Source organism: Rhopalosiphum maidis, chromosome 2 (genome assembly GCF_003676215.2).
Source record: "Rhopalosiphum maidis isolate BTI-1 chromosome 2, ASM367621v3, whole genome shotgun sequence".
NCBI classification, from domain to species: Eukaryota; Metazoa; Arthropoda; class Insecta; order Hemiptera; family Aphididae; genus Rhopalosiphum; species Rhopalosiphum maidis.
Genome location: NC_040878.1, coordinates 13,428,309 through 13,449,664, shown reverse-complemented (window position 1 = coordinate 13,449,664; position 21,356 = coordinate 13,428,309). Strand labels below are relative to the sequence as shown.

Sequence of the window (21,356 nt, the reverse complement as noted above, 5' to 3'; positions counted from 1 at the left end):
ACGTTTCATATAAGTATACTATATGTAAAGTAATTTTTTAAGCGTGCTCACCCCATTCGTTTACCTAAATTATGTACACATTCAAATTCTGAGTTTTGGAATTTTTAAATGTAATTAAAGACGATAGTTTCGAGTACTTAAATTGTTATATATTTTTCAATATTTGTGTATGTCATTCAAAAAAGTAAAAACTTAAAAAATGTTTTATTTTGACTGTAAATTATGTCAAAAAAAGTATTTTCAAAAACATTTAGTGTCGTTCAATAAAAGAACCACCTTGTATTACATTTATACATAGGTATACCTATTATAATACATTTACGATATACAATATACATATTTAATAATACGTTGATAAGTGATCAATTGATCACTTAAGACTTAACACTACTGATCAGTGTGAATGTGATATTGGATATTTGGATGCAAAATGATTACAAGCGAATAAACTAATGAGACTGGTAAATTGATAAATCCATCAGTGCAAATGAGAAATAATTGACGTACCTGGTAATACGTATTACGTAGTATGTCTATGGTACGTACCTATTTAAAAACAATATTATAATGATTTGTCTTTACAATATATACCTGCAGTGTAATTACAACGTAGTATACACATCAATTTAAATTAAAAACAATTAATTTAATACCCAAATAAAAAAAAAATTGCCGATCCTTAATTATCGCTAGGTACTTGTGTAGTTGTATTGCCTGTTCACGGATATAACAATTTAAGCAACTTCATAATAATTATTAAGTATTACCTAACCCACTTAGTAGGTATTACAATTTATAAGCTATAGCCTATAGTAGATACATTAATCACATTACATATATAGGTACAATAATAGATAACGAGTTATTATAATGCTATACATAGTATTATACAGTATTATGTATTTAACATGCATATTTTGATTTCTGAATAACAACTAAATAGATAGTTGTAGCTTGTAGATATATATATTTTAATGTACTGTATAATAGTACGTAATAATGATGTATGATATAAAATATCAGTATCTATGAGGTGCATTCGTGTTTTATTATCTTTGTTCCTATTCAAAATATAAGTGCATATCATAGCTATACATAATCAATATTAAATATAGGTACATACTTAGTTATTAATTACTATAATAGTCATCTAGATACTATCTTAGTATTTTAAATTTTTGATCGTACGCATAACACTACAAAATTTTAATTTAATTTTAAATGTAGTAGGTATACCTTGTAGTTTGTTATCTACCTTATACTATAGATTAATAACACTTATCTTAAACTATGCTTATACCTACTTACTACTAATATAATAAAAGAAATTAAATAGTACTTTGTATATTAATGTTTGAATTTTGAAATATTTTGAATGTACATAACCGTATCAATACATAAAACTATAAAAACTTACAGAATCAGATTGTTTGATCTTAATTTTAGAAAATACATTACCCATATATCTTATTAATTTCTGTAATCGATATTTTTTTTTCTAAAGTCAAAAAAGGAATGCCGAATAATATTTCTTAAAAATTCTAAATCAAATGCACAGAAGATAAAAAAAAATAACTGCAAAATAATACAACGCCTTCATCATAAACTTAGGAATATCAGCTTTTAGATTTTTATTTGAGACTTACAGTTCCGCGTTAGGCGTTAGCTTTTGACCATTACACACTTCCACGTCATGTGCATAGTGTACTGTGTGCTCCCAATTTTAATTATCTTTCGTAATTAAAAAAATATGTATTACGTATTTTTACTTGCCAACAATCGCGTGCTGTAGATATAGATTCCATAATACATTCAGTCTATATACTTACTAGTCTCACTAGACCGCATACGACATTTAATTATTCGCGGACGCCGTCGGCGACCTTGTTACATTTAATTAACGACCAATGCTATCGTTCTCGTTCTTTACTGTTGTCGTTATTGTTACCTATACTTAAATTTTCTTATTAAATATGCACGTTTGATTTAATAACAGAAACAAATAAAAAAAAGATACAAACTATTTAGGTAATTCAATCAACATTAACAAATTTTGCTACCTAATATAAATAAAAATGTATCCAGTTTATCGTTTTTAAAAATAAAAACAAACAAAAGCCTGACAAATGAAGATACAACAATCTAGCAGCTTACAGAGGTTCTCAAACTTTTCAGGCCAGGCCCCCCCTTTTGGTCAACCCTAGACGTGAGCCCCCCTCATAAAAATAATTTTAACAGTCATGTTTAGAGTAACAAAAGTAACAAACAAACAACAAATACCTATAGGCTAATATTGATAATAACATTACAAATTTATTGTATATGTGTTGATTGTTGCTGCCTATGTATGTATGTGATGTATAAATAAACCGAATTGTATACAATACAGAACGCGATTATTATTACGGAAATTTTACAAATCTTTTCCTGTTCTACCAATACAATGTTGATTTTTAAAATTTTCTTGCGCCCCCCTCTTAAAAAGCTTTTGCGGCCCCTCGAGGAGTCACGCCCCACACTTTAAGAACTTTAACAAAAGACACCTCTCTAGATCTCCCACCTCTAAATCTCCATTATAATTTCAAGTTCAACAAATAAGAACACTTAGAAAAATAATAATTTTCACCATCGCATCAATTTGAAGTTCTTATTTGACGATCTATATTCTATACAAAAACCTAGAAAAAATACGCATGTATACCTAAATATTAACGCACTAACAAAACAATTTTTCTTGATTATAAATTTATAAATAAGGTTTTTTTAACTCATGTTAGATCTTAATGAACTATACTACTATAGAATAAATAAAAACGTTAGTCGTTTGTGATTATTATAAAATATGTGTTTGTGAAATGTGGTGAAGAACACAAAACAGAAGATTTCCAATTACTGAATGTGCACTGCGGTGAGTTACAGCAGTGCCGTAGCCAGGGGGAGTATCCGAGCACAAACCATCCCCCCACCCAAAATGTCAGACAATACTGCGTAGTACGTATTACCAGGTACGTCAATTATTTCTCATTTGTACTGATGGATTTATCAATTTACCAGTCTCATTAGTTTATTCGCTTGTAATCATTTTGCATCCAAATATCCAATATCACATTCACACTGATCAGTAGTGTTAAGTCTTAAGTGATCAATTGATCACTTATCAACGTATTATTAAATATGTATATTGTATATCGTAAATGTATTATAATAGGTATACCTATGTATAAATGTAATACAAGGTGGTTCTTTTATTGAACGACACTAAATGTTTTTGAAAATACTTTTTTTGACATAATTTACAGTCAAAATAAAACATTTTTTAAGTTTTTACTTTTTTGAATGACATACACAAATATTGAAAAATATATAACAATTTAAGTACTCGAAACTATCGTCTTTAATTACATTTAAAAATTCCAAAACTCAGAATTTGAATGTGTACATAATTTAGGTAAACGAATGGGGTGAGCACGCTTAAAAAATTACTTTACATATAGTATACTTATATGAAACGTGTTGTGGCGGGTGGTGCGGAGCGATAAACTATTTGATATACATTCATTTTATACAAAATCCTTCTATTTTTAAATAATAAAAAAATAATTTAATTTCTAAATGCACATAATTGTTATTATTAGCATTATTGAATAATAATGCTCCTATAGTCTAAAAATGTTTTATTCTGATCAGACATATAATAAATTGTAACTATAATAATAATTAGAAAAAAAAGTTTTAAATAGTTCAGCCATAGGCCTATTGTTTTGAATTAATTTAGGGCCCGGCCACCCGAGGCCCGGGGGTTTTGTGCACCACTTGCATCCCTGGTAGTTGCGGTACTGACCATAGTCATAGATATATATGAAAGTTATCAACTTTTTTTTATTTACAAAATTTTAGAATGTTTTCTCAACATTTTTTCTGTATGGGGTACAATGAGCGTAGACCGTTTGGAAAAATTGATTTAAATGCGGTTTATTTGGTTGAGTGCTTATTATTTCACCAAAAATACCGTTTAGGTGAATAAGTATAAATTGGTTATTATAAGTAAATTAATTTATATAGATACAGTATGTATAGTAATGTACATAATAAAATTATATAATCTGTAAATAACGTTAAATTTTCATACAACTTATTGGATTGGAGTGTAGTACAACTGTATACGGGTATTACGTCTAAATGTATATACGGTGATTTTTTTTATTATAAAACACTCATTATTTCAAAAAGTATTCGTGTTTTTAAAACATTTTTTTACATAGTTTAAGTTGTTAAAAAGACTACGTTTTTATTAAAAAATTATATTTTTAAATATTTTTTATCCTTATATTTTTTTAAGTTTTTTCTTTTTTGAATGACAACACATAGAGTTTTAATTTCATATTCCATTGCAGAATAATTTTCTGAGTATTTTGATACATAAAAATCGAATTTAGGGCGAGTAGTTTATGAGTTATACGTATTTGAAGTTTTGACAAGCGGTGTAGTGGACAAACATTTTGCGGGGTAACCCCGTATCACTCCACTCCGCTTGTCTAAACTTTAAATACGTATAACTCATAAACTATTCGCCCTAAATTTGATTTCCTCCGAGATCTGGGAAAACAGGAAAACTACATCTTTCGGGCCCCCTTTTTTTTAGGGTTAGGCTTGATTTTTTTTTAGGTTCGGGTCCTTTAAAATAAGTATAGTGCCGGTCACCAGACAAATGACCCGAGAAAACCGTCCTGAATACGGCCTTGAGTATGATACATTTGCATTATAATCTATACTCATTATTACTCAATAGTTAATACTCATATTAGTATCAATTAAATGAATATATTTAAATAAATAATCCATTATAATATTTTATAACTAGGAGGTACCATCATGGGCGCAACTAGGGTAAAATGTATGGGAGTGCTACACCTATAGTACAACATGAGTGCCCTCCCCATTAGTTATGATAAGCAAAATTATTATATATAAAAAAAAAATTAATATAGTATAGCATATAATATCATAATACTTATCTTTTGTTATAATAAATTAATTTTTCTGTTATTAGTTAATGCAAATTTATTTAAAATGTTTTCAGTATTAAATTTATGTTATTGGTAATTTTTCTTTAAATACATATTGAAGCTAGATTTTTAAAATGATTTTGTTGCATGCTTGTTAGAAGCCATTTTTTTACTCTTCGCATTGCAGAAAAAGATTTTTCATAGGCAATTGTTAACTGTAAAGATCTAACAGTTATGATCATTTTAAAATGTACAGTTTCAAAAAGATCATAACTTACTTAAAAATAATAATATCATTAAAAAGCTATATGGGGCCCTGGATTATAATCCTACCTTTAAATTTTATAATAGGTATAGGTAAATTCACTCTAATATCAAAACTAACAGTACAATACTGAAACTGGTGAACGTAAATTTGCCATGTCGTACGTGTGTAAGACGGAGAAAGCACATGTGGGTACTACGTCCACTTAAAAATAAAACCTACTGCTTCTACGTATTTGTGTATACTGTATGCCTTACAGCCTACAATAATAAACGCAATTGAAGTTTATATTTATAATATTTTGATAAGTTATCAATTTTACTGGCCAATACTCGTAAATTATTAATTATCAAAATAGAAATTTTACAAATATTGTAAAAAAACAGTATAGAAAATTTGGGAGTGCTAATTTTGATATTGGGAGTGCTAAGTAACTCCCAAGCTCCCCCTAGTTGCGCCCATGGTACTAATTAGTAAAATCTAATATTATAGTGTATTATAATTTAGTTTTGGTGGTGCGTGCACTAATAATAGTATGGCAGAAAGTTTTGTATTATTATTGGAGACAGATAGAAAATGTTTTAGTTGTTAATAATTTTTGATTTATTATATATATATCCATGAAAAATAAATAAATATTATTATAGGTTAATCGTAAAAAAGTGATTACCTACATTACTATCATTATATTATTAACATAAAATATATTTTTGATGAAATGTAATATTATTCTGGCTATTTAGCCATTTTTTATATTTTGGTCTTTGGATACGGTATTAATACAACTTTGTTTATTAAATATTAAAATTTGCAGTTATTATAACTACGTTTAATTTAAACTACAAACACAAATTAATTTATAACGAAATAGGTATTTATAATTATGGGAACCATCTTACGCGCTAAAAAAGGAAAAAACAATTTATCTACAACAAATGACTTATATAATACTGACTATCATAATCAAGTAATATCTTTAAGACAAGTATAATATTTAATGTTGGAATAATTCATTAGTAGTTAAGAAAAAATAATTTTTTAATTTTTATAATATTGTTTTAAGTTTATAGCTACGTAGAAAGCATTTTAAATTAATTATTATTTTAAGATGTTTGAATTGATTTTATTTACCTACTTATCTCATATAATTGTTAGCAGAAAGAAATGATAACTGAGTCAATTCCAAAGATTGTCCCATTGTATGATGGCACAGAACTAAAAATTAATCAAAAGTTAATAATGAATGGACTCGCTACTATATCAGTACGAAATATGAGATCTAAAGAATATGCTATTAAAGTAAAGTTGATTAATAATAATAATTTTTAAACTCAATATATATACAAAGTTAAAACAATGATATAGATTTGTTATGTTTGATAATTATAATTATAATTTCTATGTTATTTTATATACCTATACATATTTTGCTGAGTTTGTTCAATTCCGTAAATTGTAGTACATTAATTTCTAACCAGGAAAAAAATTTTGAATTTTTATGGAGTGTATTTTAGTGATGATAGCAATATCAACACATTTATACAGGTATTGTTTGGAGCTTATTTATATGGTGTTTTTAGGTTGTTAGTAATAATTTATAGTTCTAATAAAGATTATTTATGAATGACTCACAAATTGTGAGCAATGAGCATATATGAGATAGGTAATTTTTTTTATTAATTTAACTGAAAGTAACTTTTATTAGTAGATAATATAGCTAATATTAGTAATATAGGATTTACAAGAGACTACGGTGAGCCGGATTTTTAAATAAGGGGAGGGTCTGAGTATTAATAAGCATGATAACTATTTACAACAGAAGTAATTCATTTTTTCTTATTTTCTTATTTTAATATATTTTCTGGTACATTGACATAAAATACTCTTTAAGTTAAAATAATACAATTGTTTAATCATGCTAACTGCTGAAGCTATTTATTAAAGTATTTAGAATAATTATCATTAATAATGAATAATGTATCAATTATTTCCCTATTCCAATGAGGAAGGAGGTTAATCTCTATCGCATATCCTTATGCGCGCTATGGCAGGAGACTTTCTAGGAAGGTTAAGATAATATTATTTATGTTGGACTAAAGAAAAAATGTAAATATTTTGGTTGTCACATTCATTAAGATGTGAGTGGTTGAGTAGCAAGCATGGCACTAGAATTTTTTTCCAGGGGGGGCAGAGTGGGGCAAATATATATTTTTACAGGAGCTAAGGTTTTTTCAACAATCAATGAGGTTATTTAAATAAAATATAAATATTTTCGTATCATATAATATAATATAGCTATTAGCTATAAAGTACACAAGTTTTTATATTTTATGCTCTAAACAGATAATATGTACTAAGTTTTAAATAGTTAAAAATGTTTTAATAATAAATAATGATGTACAAAAATTATAATTTCTATATTACTTTAATATTACATACCTTTGTGAATGAATGATTAAGTTTTTTTTCACTTATATTTTATAAATATTAATTGAAGTAATGGTGTTTAGTAATGAACAGATGAATTTGTTTGACTTAACTTTAATGCAATGATTTGGGATACCTTTGTTTGTTTATTTTCATCCAGTAATTAGTACTAAATAAAGGTAATAATAAATAAATAAAAGATTTTTTCTTATTTTACAAATTTCAAAACATATTTTATTAAAATTGTAGTACATTTTTTCCTTATTAGACAATACTAGTAGGTTAATCCATGATAAAAAAAACCAAAAATGTTATTTGTTCAAATTTCATTAATTTAATTTATTCCTCAATTGATAATGTTTTATAACTATTATAGTATTATATCATACATATTTTTCAGTGGGGACCGGCGAGTGGGCTGAACTGTTGAGTAGCCTGTGACCTCGGGTGTAGGCACATTTTTATATGACAAAATTGGTTGTTGGGGGATATTTGTATGTTTAGAACTAGCTAACTAGGATTATTATTTATTAGACAATAAGATAAGTTATTTTTTAGTTAGGGGTTTTGAAGTTCTTTGTATAACTAATGTCCAAATTGTTATAATCGGTTAAATGATTGTTTATTAGAAATCATGTTCTGTGGAAGATCACGAGGTAGGTAGGTATTGGAGGATGGTTAGTTACTTTGCCTCGTATCGGACAAATTAATAAAATAAAAATTAGAATTTAAAAATGTAGTATACCTATAAAATTTTTATATATTCCTATTGTTTCCTATTTATTTGTGACATCAATATATTAGCAATAATATTTACATACCTATTATGTTATTGTGACTAATACTAAATTTAATAATCTATACTATATTCATTATTAAAGATAATATTAAATGTAATAAGTACGTAATACTATTATTATAATATGTCAATAATCGTTTATTATACCATTTAATATTTATTATATCAGTATTGTATAGGAACTTATATATTATATAATATTATATATATTATACAGAATACACTCGCATACATATAAGACATTTTATTTTACTTTTTATTTTGAATTATGATATCCAAATTAAGATATAAATATACGGAACTAATCAAATGTATAATAATGTTCAATATTTTTTGTTTTAACTGAGTAGTTACAGTATAACAATATTAAAGACATTTTAATTGTTAATTTATCGTTTGATATAAATAAATACCTTAATGACTAATAAATATACTATAAAAAGCAGACTTTTATCAGTGGCACGAGAAGGTTTTTTTATGATGAGTGGTCCAATCAAGATATGTATTTCCATTACCTACTTTTTTTATTATTATATATTTAAATATCATAATACGAATTATGTTAATATATATCTATTACCTATTATTCATTTTTATTTGTTTTTTTTAGTATAGTACAATATTGTAATTAAGTTTTTTTTTATTCACCTGGGAGTCTATCTACTTCGGTGTGCTTCACCATTAATTTATATATAATATGAAAATGCTACTTTAATAGAAGTTCATTGATGTTCTAAGTTTTTGATTCAAATACCTAGGCTCGTTTGTTACTTCAGTTGTACTAAAATTCGTGATTCACTTGCAAAATATAATTAATTCAAATATTGGTAAAACTTACTGTTATTATTGGTGGATTTCCAGGATAAGCCGCTTTGTCCATTATTCCTTATCTGTATCCTTATATGTATCCTGCCATCTTCGTCACTTTCTTACACCTAACATAATACACGTCATGAAAGGGTTTAAATCACTTACCTATGCATATTGTTAGTCTTAAAAAGGAAAAAAAGTATAGTTAAGTGTTCTATTGTATAGTAGGAGCCGAGTGTAGCATTGGATAGATCATTGTAATCGATATATTAAATTTGAATTTAATGATTAATCATGGTATAATATGAGATACGAGAAACTATTCTAAATGGAGACGGTCTGTCATCCTATTATCATATTAAACGTTTTAAAAATATTACAGTGAATGTTAAACTATATAATAATGTATAATGTATGTAAAAGTTAAAAATAACATGAAAAATATTTTTGAATTACAACAAAATCACAAAAATTCTCGTACTTCGTTTAAACATAGAATTTTTTTCAAATTTCCAATTTTGAATTTTAAATGTCTTAATAAAAAATCAAGTTCATATATTATTTTAGGTTTTGTGGTTTCAGTTAGCTAGTTACTTATAAGGAACATTGTATTAAATGATAAAGCTTAGCTGTTAGTTAAAAAATTGAAGATGTTATACATTTTTACTAAAAAATAGCTTATAATTTTTGTAAATTTATCGAATTTTGTGAAAATTAGGACTTCAAATGCTTATAAAAAATATTGTGCCTATAAATATTTAATTTTTTTAGTAAGCTATTAAAGTATAAAAACTACTTATAAAGAACTTTTTATTACATTTAAATTTTTTTTTTTAATATTTATATTAAAAAAACTCAAAATAAAAAATGTCTATAAATAGCGCAAAAAAGATATCAACAAAAGATGTTATCAATGATAACATTTTTAATTTTTTTATTGAGATATAATTACTATGTATGATTATAATAAATATAATTTATAATAATAACTATTAAAATAATAAATTACTATCTACATTTTATTTATTATTAATATTGTATTATATATTAATATTTATTAATTATACGTGTTTTATAATTATGAGTAGAAAAGGAATTCATTTTTCAATCTTCATCGTCCTGAATTAAAAGGTTTAAATATTATACCTACTGAAAACCAACAAGAGAACATTTTACACCAGCAGATTCTTAAAGAAGTAAAGACAATTCACGAGATAAAAACAATGTAATAAATACAGTTTTCTAAAATATGAAAACATTTAAAAAATATTAAGTTGTTTTTTTAAGGAAATCACTTTGTACAATTAATGGGCCACAAAGTTCACCAGCAAATAACCAAGCCAACATTTCTAATGATAATCGTAATTCTTTTTAACAATTAATTTAAAACATTATAATATAAATATAAGTTTAATCTGTTTAAAAAAAATCATATTATTCAACAATAAACAATTGAAAATAAATAAAAATATTTCTATATAAGTAACTTTGTTTTTTCTTGCATTAGAATTAATGACCAATTGAATTAATTTTGAAAATATAAATTGTTAAAAGTAAAATAATATTTTTATTTATACTGTTGAAAAAATAATTATATTTTGATTACAAATATCAGTTATACGTTTTTTTACAATGTTAAACCAAGTAGAATATTTATTAATATTATATAATGCTGTAATACTTTATCCGTTATTTTGTTTGATATATTAAAAAAAAAATATATATAATATATGTAAATATAGCCCAGTATTAATTGTAAATTGTAATGCATTTATTTTAGTCAAACCTGATGCGACATTATTGGAAAACCATTTTTCAAAAAGACTTGTAAAGCCGATAGCCATATCCTCATTCAATCAACAAATCAAATGGGTTGACAGTTTAGTTTGTTATACTTCATGAATATACCACAAGTAGTTTTATTTTGCTTGTTTTATTTTCAGTTACGGAGCCTGAAGAATCAACATTAAAAGCAGATAAATATTGTGTTCACGATGTGGAAATAAAATCTACTTTAATCGACTGAATTGAAAGTACTATAAATAAAGTAAAAAAAGTTGTCTATAATTTTTGTAAAGTTAATTTATTCGAAATCAATAGCCAATTGTAACATTTACTGAAAGTTACATTTTTTTGTAAATATGTGTATGCATTTTCTTTTTTTAATGGGACAAAGTTTTTATTCGGATTGCTTACTCTGCAAAAAGAAAATTATGTTTTTATAAACATAAAAAAATAAATCCATACCTAAATTATACAAATGAAACTAAAATAACTTTAGATTTCATCACTTCGTATTTATTTGAAGTGACAATATTATTACTGTTGTAATTTTCTTATGCCAATATTATTCATTAATTGTTTTTATTTATTATGATAATAATGTATTTATAATAAATATACTTATTATATATATATATAAAGTATACAGTACTGCTAATTTTTTTGTTCAGTAATATATTATCTAAAGTCACACTATACAGCAACTGAGGGTCAGCAACTAGTACACCACGGTCCGTATACGGAATTCGGATATTTACGGATATATATTTTTAATGTTTTTACATCATATTTAAAATTTTTATAATACAATGATGAATAAAAATAAATAAAAATAAAAATATTTTCTATTTTTCGGGTCATATAACGTATGCAATTTTTACATTAAAACATACTTAATTGTAATTTGGTATATTAATAAAAATCATTCAATATAAAACAAATGAGTATTTGTTATCAATTATTAATGTTTAAAAAAATTACTGTAAGTGTTTTGGACCATTTATAAACAAGTACAACAATTAAAATACAAATCATTATTTGTTATACATGAATAATTAATACAATATATCTATCTATAAAATAATATATATATATATATATTATTAAGAAAGAAGTCGTGGACTATAAAGAAATATATACTTAAAAATAATAGTTTATGGCTATAGTTTCACGATAGATTACATACATGATACATCAGTATAAGTTAAAACTTGATTGTTACTTTATTAGTTATATATTATTACTATGTATACATATTACATAAGTAGGTGTGTAAATAATATTTTTATAATATAATATTATATGATTAAATCTTTATAATAAATAAAACTTAATGCCTACTCTTAATAGAATGCCATACACTACCCAACTTACACAGGCTGCTTATTAATTATTAATTATAATATCGATACTAAATTGATAAATTAAAGTATGACATTGACACTATGATAAATTGTAGTCTTAAATTAAATTATTATACAATAATTTATAACACAAATACGCAATAACAAATTTGCCAACTTAATTTTTTTAAAGCTTGTTTTATGATTGTGTTAAATTTTTAAAATTAATAATTATTCATTTAATAATCAATAAATTCCATAAATAGTTGAATAATTATTTTTGAATTTTCCCGAACTACAGTTAATTTTGAACTAGAACTTGTTTGTTGAACATTTATTTAAAACAATATTTTAACTGTTATTGTTTTAGAATTTAATATTCTATAATATGGATAGATGATGGATTAATATTTATAATTAGCTAAGTATTTTTTAGATATAATTTTTGTAATTTTCATAGTTTAGTGAAATTAATAAACATATTTATAAAAATAGCTAAGCAATTTAGGAACGATTGCAGTTTAGCTATCACGCGACTTTTTTAATTTTTTTTTTTTTGAAACATGTATTTTAACAAGTTAAAAACTCAAGAAGACTCGGTTGCGCCATTGTTCTTAAATCGTTGAAATACATGTTTCAAAAAAAAAAAAAAAATGAAAAAATCACAAGGTAGGTAAACTGCAATTGTGCCGCAAATTATATCTTTGATGTATATCTGAATAATATCTCACGTACCTATACACAAAATATGAATGCATATGAATGATAATTGTTAATCTTACCTATAAATTTAAAGTTCTTTTGTTTGTTGTTATATAGTTTATACCATATCTATAACGAATTCAATGTAGTTAATTATTTAATTTAAAACTGTGGGTTATTTATTTTAGATTGTAATCGGATCGAGACAGCTGTATTGGTTTCATATTAATATTGTAGTGTTTTTTTTTTAAGTGTTTATTATGATAGTAAAACGTATATTTCACAACTTATCTACCGAAGAGTGCAGATTGCAAGGTATTATTTGCTGTTGAATGGAAAATGTATGTCAATAATATTTTTAATTGTAAAATTAAAGTTCAAAAATGAAATGTTTTTGTGTTCAAATAAATATTACAAAAGTAAATCGTTTTCAATCGAAAAACGATTTTAATGTTAAAAACAAATGCTTTGATGTTACAAGTACTTTTTAGTTGCATGCATGCAGATATACACACTTAACAATTTGTTAAACCGTCTGCCATGGAAGATTATTGTTTTAAAAATTAAGAATGATCATGGAAAAGTCTCAACAACGATGTCCAGCCCGACAATAATAGGCACTTGACCCTCAGGTGTGCCAACAGTAGAAATATTTAAATCTTCTAAAATAAAGAAAGAATGCAATACATTATACATTTAACATTAATTTAAAGGATAAAAATTATTTTTTTCTTTAAATTATTACAAATTATTATTTTAATACATTTATTTCACATTTCTCGCGTTATTAATATGTTGGCGTATGTCAACTTCAACGTTATTGCATTAACCGAGTTACAAAAAAAACCTAATAATATAATTTTGTAAAATATGATAGAAGAATTATCATCACATTATTTTTCTTAAACAATAAAATAAAAAACTTTTCCATACCTGCTAACCAAGGCAATGGTGCCGAGACTTGTTACAGAAACTAAAAAAATAAAAACAATAATTAAAAAACTTCTAGTCAACGTCAAGTATTACTAATAGATGTCTTTTTACTCCAAAAAAGCATGTAAGTATTTCTTTCTTTTTATAATCATATATATTTATTCTGCTTGTAAGTACAGATAAGTAATGTGTATACCTTAATATATGTATAAATAATGTTATATAGGTTTAAATATTTATTAAAAACTTTGTTTTAGATGTTTAATTATTAGCATCAATAGTATTAGGTATAAAAATAAAATTTTTAATGAATTTCTAAATACAAAATAATTTGAAAAATTTTGGTTGTTCTTTAATTTACATTTTTTAAATGAACAAAAGCTTATGAGGAACTTTGCATTAAATTTTCTAGAACTTCTATCTAGCAAATAATTTTTAGTTAACATAATACATAGAAAAAGAACGAAAAAAAAAAATTGAAAATTTCTTATGCCAATATAATTCAACAAGTCGAAATATTTTGAAAATGTTGTCGTAAATAGGAAATTATAGTATAAACATTAGGTTTTTTTAGTAAGCAAGTTATATCAAAAATTTTTTGTTTATTTTTCTCTATTATTTTGTAAAATACTGAAAATTTTTAATTTTGACATTTCCAAAGTACAAAATAGATCTATTTTGCTATCAAAAACAAGTAGAAAATCGAATCATATTATTGACTTATTATCATGTACTTATACAGAATCTAAAAAATAAAATATATAGCTTTGTAAAATTAATACATCCATCGCTCAGAACTTAAATACAATGAAAAATTTCAAACGTCTCTAAATAGCTCAAAAAGAGTTAATATGTTTTGAATTATACCATGTGTAGAAAATGATAAAATGAAAACTTGAGTGTAAATTTTAAGTTTCTATATTATGGTTATTCGTTTTTGGAATATAACAAAATAAAGAAATCAATTTTGTCAAAAAAATATCCGATTTTCTTTGAATTTCTTTGTTTTTACTAATTATTAAGAAAAGTATTTGAAATTTTTACTTTTAATATATTAAAATACCAACTATATCCAATTTTCTACCATAGTTCACCCATCTTTCCCTAATGTTAAAAATCGAATCATTTTTATTGCTTTAAAAGTTGATGACAGACAAAAAAAAACATATTATTGTAAAATCAATATATTAATCTCCAGTCAGAATTTATTATATATACATTATAATATTATGTGTATTATTATATATATATAGTAAAATATATAATGCATAAATGTATAATACACACACACAAGATAGGTGATACCTTTATAGTTAATTTATTATTAATATTTAAGATTTAAATAGTCGCCGCCACTATCGCGTGTGTATAAAATCATAGTAAGTTTACGTTTATGTTTACGTTAGGTGACGTCACTGTTGCTTAGGTTTGGTACTGAATAGGCACACTATAATACATAACATATAATATATATATATATATATATATATACATACATACCATAAATAGCGTAAACGAAGGACCACTCTATTTCATTACTATTGTGACTGGGAAATCGTGCTAAATGCAATTCAGAGTTGCGCGCGTGACAGCAGTGTGTCAGGAAATCGATAACGTGGCACAGAATAATGTTATATCCTATTTCTATTTATTTTTGTGTTTAAACAGACCAAAATTAAAATATTCGATATAAATTGACAACTATTTAAAAATCAAAATAGAAATGTCACGGGAAACATACCGTAGAAGAATACAATTTAACCGTCCTACTAAAAGCTCTTTTAATGGATTATCTATAAATAATAAGTATTTAAATAATAATATGATAATGTTATTCGTAATAATACTTGTCCGATATCGATAATGAATAAAAATAATTTCGTATTTATGTATTGATCAACAATAATATGTTTCGATAAATACAAGATATAAATATTGTATAGAATAAATATTTTAATAATACTAATAGTGATACTAGTGATAGTAGTGCTTTGCCATTGGTATAGTTGGATGAAGTATGACTGATACCAAAATTGAGAGATGAAAGTAAAGAAGTCGTATTAAATTAAAATTAAATACTAATCGATAAAAATGGTGAAACAATCGTTGTTAATTAAAAGTCTTATTTTTTTGATGAAATGTTGTGTTATGACCAGAAAACTTTTTACTTTCTAAATAGTTCTTTCAATAATGTTTTTTATTTTAGAATATGTAGTTACTAGTTAACATCTTGACGCTGCAGTTTTTAATAATGAAATTATTTTTATGTATTCAATATTTTCTGCATGAGACATCTTGAATTAATACAGTTTTTTAGTCTTGGTTTATGACAAATATTCTTATATTTCTTTAACTCAATTTCTCTTGAATTTAAACTGCTGTTTACATTTTGTATATTAATTAAATTGTTTAATCTTTTGAAATGAAGCGAATGTTTATTGTTATGTTGTAATTCGCATATTGTAGCAGACAGCAGTAGGTAGGTATTTCATTAAATTCTAATTATGCTCAAGCTTTCCCCTTTAAAATGATTATTATATAGATGAAATACAGTATTTAACGTTTTAAAATGTAGAAATTAAAGATTTATAGCTTTGAATATATATTGGCTGATTCAATTTGAATAAAGGTTTAATATTATGTCTTATATATAGAGTGTAGATAGTAAAAAAAAACAACACTAATTTGTATTTTCTGATATTATTTTGAACTAAATATAGACAAATCTATTCTCAATTCTGCTATGTGTGTTACTGTGTTAACAATTTCTTATTATTCTTACTTTTGTAATCAAAATCAAATAATTATAAAATTTATATGTCCAAAGTAAATAAATTATTTTTATTATTTATAAAGTATATAGTTTCTCATTCATGATAATAATTTAATAATTGTTTTTCAATCTAAATAGATTAACTAAAAATTAGTGAAATTGTTATGTTCCTTAGTTTCAATTCGCTAATTAAAAATTAAGTAAGGTTGTTTATTAAATTAATGAGTGACAGTAACATCTAGCATCTGATAATAAATCATTAGTCGTTACTAATAAGTAGCAGGCTATAATAATAAATCGTATAATTCAGAGTTGAGATGTTTAAAACATCTAAATTAATCTAATGGTGTTTTCTTTAAAATAAATTATTTAAATAACATAATAATTGTGTTCAGAAAAAACAAAATTGTTAGCTAATTTGGTACTTCTTTTTTATTTTAATAAATAGTAATCGAATTTGTAAATTATAATTTTGAATACCAAATATTTATATTTTATTTTTAACTTTTTATCATAATTTTTAATTAATACCTTGTTTTTTTTTACCTAAATACAAACAACTTTATCATTTAGATTTTATAGTCTTATATGCTATGCTTTTTTGATTTTTAATAATATTAATATATATTAATATATATAAACAGGATCACATATAAAGTTTAATTGTATTGATTTATTATAATTTACATTATTATTTATGAGCAGTTTATCTAAAAAACAGTAGTTCAGTGATTTAATTTATATTTCATATTTTACACAAAAACATAAGCTGTTGTATTATGATGACAAAGTATTGCTTTACTCCGTGACAGCTGATGTTTTTATCTATGTATTAATTTAAATTATATTTTAGAAATTAGGTTCAACAAATTAATTCAAGTTAGAAGTTAAATATACTTATTCCTATACAACAAAAAATATGAATGCATGAATAAAAAAACTAATGATAAGGATTTAAATTTGTTATGTGTATATTATTATTCAAAAATAATTGTAAATTAATTTGGTTTTTATTAGTAAGATATAAATGGAATACAATTTATAATGGTAATATTTTGAATTTAATGTTAGATAAATTGGATTGAATAAAAAATACAAAACTAAAAGAGAAACAAATAAAATTAAACATTTCTAGTGGAAAACAAAACTATCTTAAGTAATATACTTGTATAACGATAATTCTATAGTCTATACACTGTTTAGCAATTGGAAACTTAATTTCAAATTTATATTAATTTTAGAAAAATGTTATAGATGACATTTTAGAATCATAAAATGTTTATCATTGCGTTAAAAATAGTAAGGATATTATATAATATACATTAATAGTTATAAAAAAATATTATATTATGTTTGAAACGCGTGTTATTTATAATTAAAATTTCAATGATATACTTCAGGATAGTCGAAAAATAAATAGGTTATTTCTATTGTATACAATATGTCAGTATCCTAAAAAGTTTACTATTTAAGGATATAATAAATTGTCATAATACAATGTTATACTTTTAGATATGTAAAAAGAAAAATACACATTTACTAAGCTCTGTAAGTACCTGTAGGTAAGTACTACGTATGGTATTTATAAATTATACAGTATATTTAGTATATGTGGTATTTAGACCACCAATTTGAGAAATGACATAATAAGTCACATAATATTAAAAATTGAGATAATGCGTAGAGTGTGTTATCCATGAATAGATTCATCATATGTGGAAATTTAAAAAAATATATTAATTTTTAGATGTAGAACCAAACAATAACCAATAAAAATAGGTTATTGCAGTAATCTACTACTGTTTTTTTCTATTATTGAAAAAGAAAAAAATTAAAATAATATTATTTTATTGGCGTCACTGGGACTCAAATCTAGTATGAACCTATAGTAATTTAGCCGCGCATTAACACCACTGAGAATCGTGTCTTGTAGAAAAAACGTAAGTTCAGGAACTTTAAATGCACCTTCCCCAGGCTAAAACGTAGTTTATTTTTTGTTTTTGAAATTGTGTATATCGCCGAGTTCTTTCCATTAGATCTCTTGGTTTATCCACCATATATAACTAGTAGCGTAAAAACAGTTTTTATTGTTTTCTTTGAATTACTTTTTATCAAATAAAAGATTTCTCAAATAAGTGTTTAATTTATAAAAAAATTCACCTAAATTAATGTCCATGGAATCTTTAAAAAGTAAATGATTGATAAATCTATAGCCTAAAGAATATTAGGTAATATGCTAATAAAATAGTAACTTATAAATTAAATTCAATATATCTATATAAAAACTTTTTTGCTCGTAGATCCCATTCATCATTTTTCAACAATAATTAAATAATTAAATGGTAATTGCCATTAAGTAATGTTAATGGACTACAATAACTAATATATTATGAACTATAAATATATTTAAACTATTTTAAATCATCATGAATTTAATACTATTAATTTAATTTTATGTGTTTTGACATCGGTAAACACTATTTGAAAAGTTTGTGATATCTTTAATGAATATTGGTAGTGAAAAATATTTTCTTTTCTCATTATGTGACTGTGCTCTGACCTTATGTCTATTTAAAATTTAATTTGATTGTCATCGTTTGTATTAATATACTGTATAGACGTATAGTTGTACTGTTAAGGTTCATAAAAAACAGATTAGTGGTTAAAAAAATATTTTGATTTCTTTGCAGAGATATTTTCAGAGGAAAATACCTAAATTACCTATCGCCTATCAGAGGAAGATAAAAATAATTTGCCGCTTTATGATAGCAATAATTGTGGTTTATTATTTTTGTTTATATTATCAATTTTGTTGTTAACTATCTTGATAGGTGATATGGTGCGGAAAAATGTTAGAAGTATTGTTAGCTGGTATATCTATTATATATTATTGAGTCCAAATGTCACCAAAAAGACGTTGACTTGGTTATTGATACACTTTAATAACTTTAATAGTTAGGGACTTAGGGTCTATAATAATGTAGTTTATAGTCTTCGCTTTCTTTAAGGTCAATGGTGAGTATGTAATAGAAGCTTTTATCTACAGATTACGATTTTACATGAATTGACGCTGGTATGAAAAATATATTAAGAAGATAAATGACACTTAGAGAAAATGTACTGAAATTGAAATTAAGATGGGCTGTTTTGAATCTATTTACTATAAATATTAATACAACTATTTGACATTATATATAACTTAGGTAATATAGCTGATTTAAAACTCTTCCCTTAGTTGTGACACAGGATTTTAAGATTTTCGTTAATGATGTGATTTTTTTAAGTACTACGATTCTACAATCTATAAATTATAGATTATAATATCTATGTATACATAATATCAAATTGCAATAACTATACTTGACACTCAATCATTTATCTGGCCACCCCATTGGAAATATATTTATCACACGATCAATATTAATAGCTTTGACATTTCAATACATACGCATTTAGTATACACTATTACGTTGCGGAATGGTATAATTTCGGTTATTTGTACGTATATAATATTATATGCGATATACTACAAACAGTATAAATACATATGTGAATGCGCCGATTTATAGATTTATACATATGACGGAAGAGCATTAAATACACATATAGCCTATGTGGCTATGGTACTATAGGGCTAATGTATAGGAAATATTTCACATTGTGAGTATAGAAGTAGAATATGTATATGTATCTATTCATAATATGTGTATTGTATGTAATGAAAATTCCAAAGAATACTTTTCGAAAAAACCATAAAAAAAATTAATAATAATAATAATTAATTACGTAATAAAATTAATGGTATTCAAATTCGATCTGAAAAGTATGTTATCTAATAATCCAAATTATAATAATGTTGACACATGAGTAAAAGTAAAAACAATATTATTTTTTGTATTAAATTTAGCTGATAAATAGCTTATACTCAGGTTTATGATTTTTTTGAAATGAAAGTATACAGTTTTAATTTTTCAGATCTCTCCTACATTTTATAATTAGCAAAATTATATTACTATAAATATCACTCCAACTTAAACTCTGATAAAAACCCATCAATAAAATAATTATCCTCCATCTCACTTCCCGGTGATGTACGTAGAAGAGTCAAAAGACAGAGGCTTAGAGACCTACTAAAATAAAAATGATACTAATACTTAAAAAGTACACGGTCGGGTGATATTGCTGACTGCTGAGTGCCTGTCCATAAATGTTAATCTCCTGTTACAAACCATTATTAACTATTAAATTTGCTTATTATAATAATTATTGTAAAGATTGTAAATTTTTAAAAAAAAAATATAAAATAAAAATTTAACTAAAATAATTTCAAATCCAACAAAAACAAAGTAAAACTACATTGAGTCTTTCAGAATATATTAAAATAATGATTAAGTATTATTACGATGAAGAAAATTATAAGTTAGTGCGAATCGCAATACAGGAAAAATTAAAAAATTTCATAATATTATAATAATTGTTTGATGTATTTAAAAAAAGAGATTAATAATTATGAAGG

General features: G+C 24.3%; 1 protein-coding gene across 1 annotated transcript; it reads left to right on the top strand.

Annotated features, from left to right (window-relative positions):
- Positions 1-6,154: 6,154 nt before the first annotated feature.
- On the top strand, positions 6,155-11,333 carry LOC113554779. Its single transcript, XM_026958753.1, has 6 exons — positions 6,155-6,238; positions 6,427-6,570; positions 10,396-10,532; positions 10,595-10,668; positions 11,088-11,195; positions 11,251-11,333. Exons 1-6 carry the CDS (start codon positions 6,155-6,157, stop codon positions 11,331-11,333), a joined length of 630 nt encoding a protein of 209 aa, XP_026814554.1.
- The last annotated feature ends 10,023 nt before the right edge of the window (positions 11,334-21,356 follow it).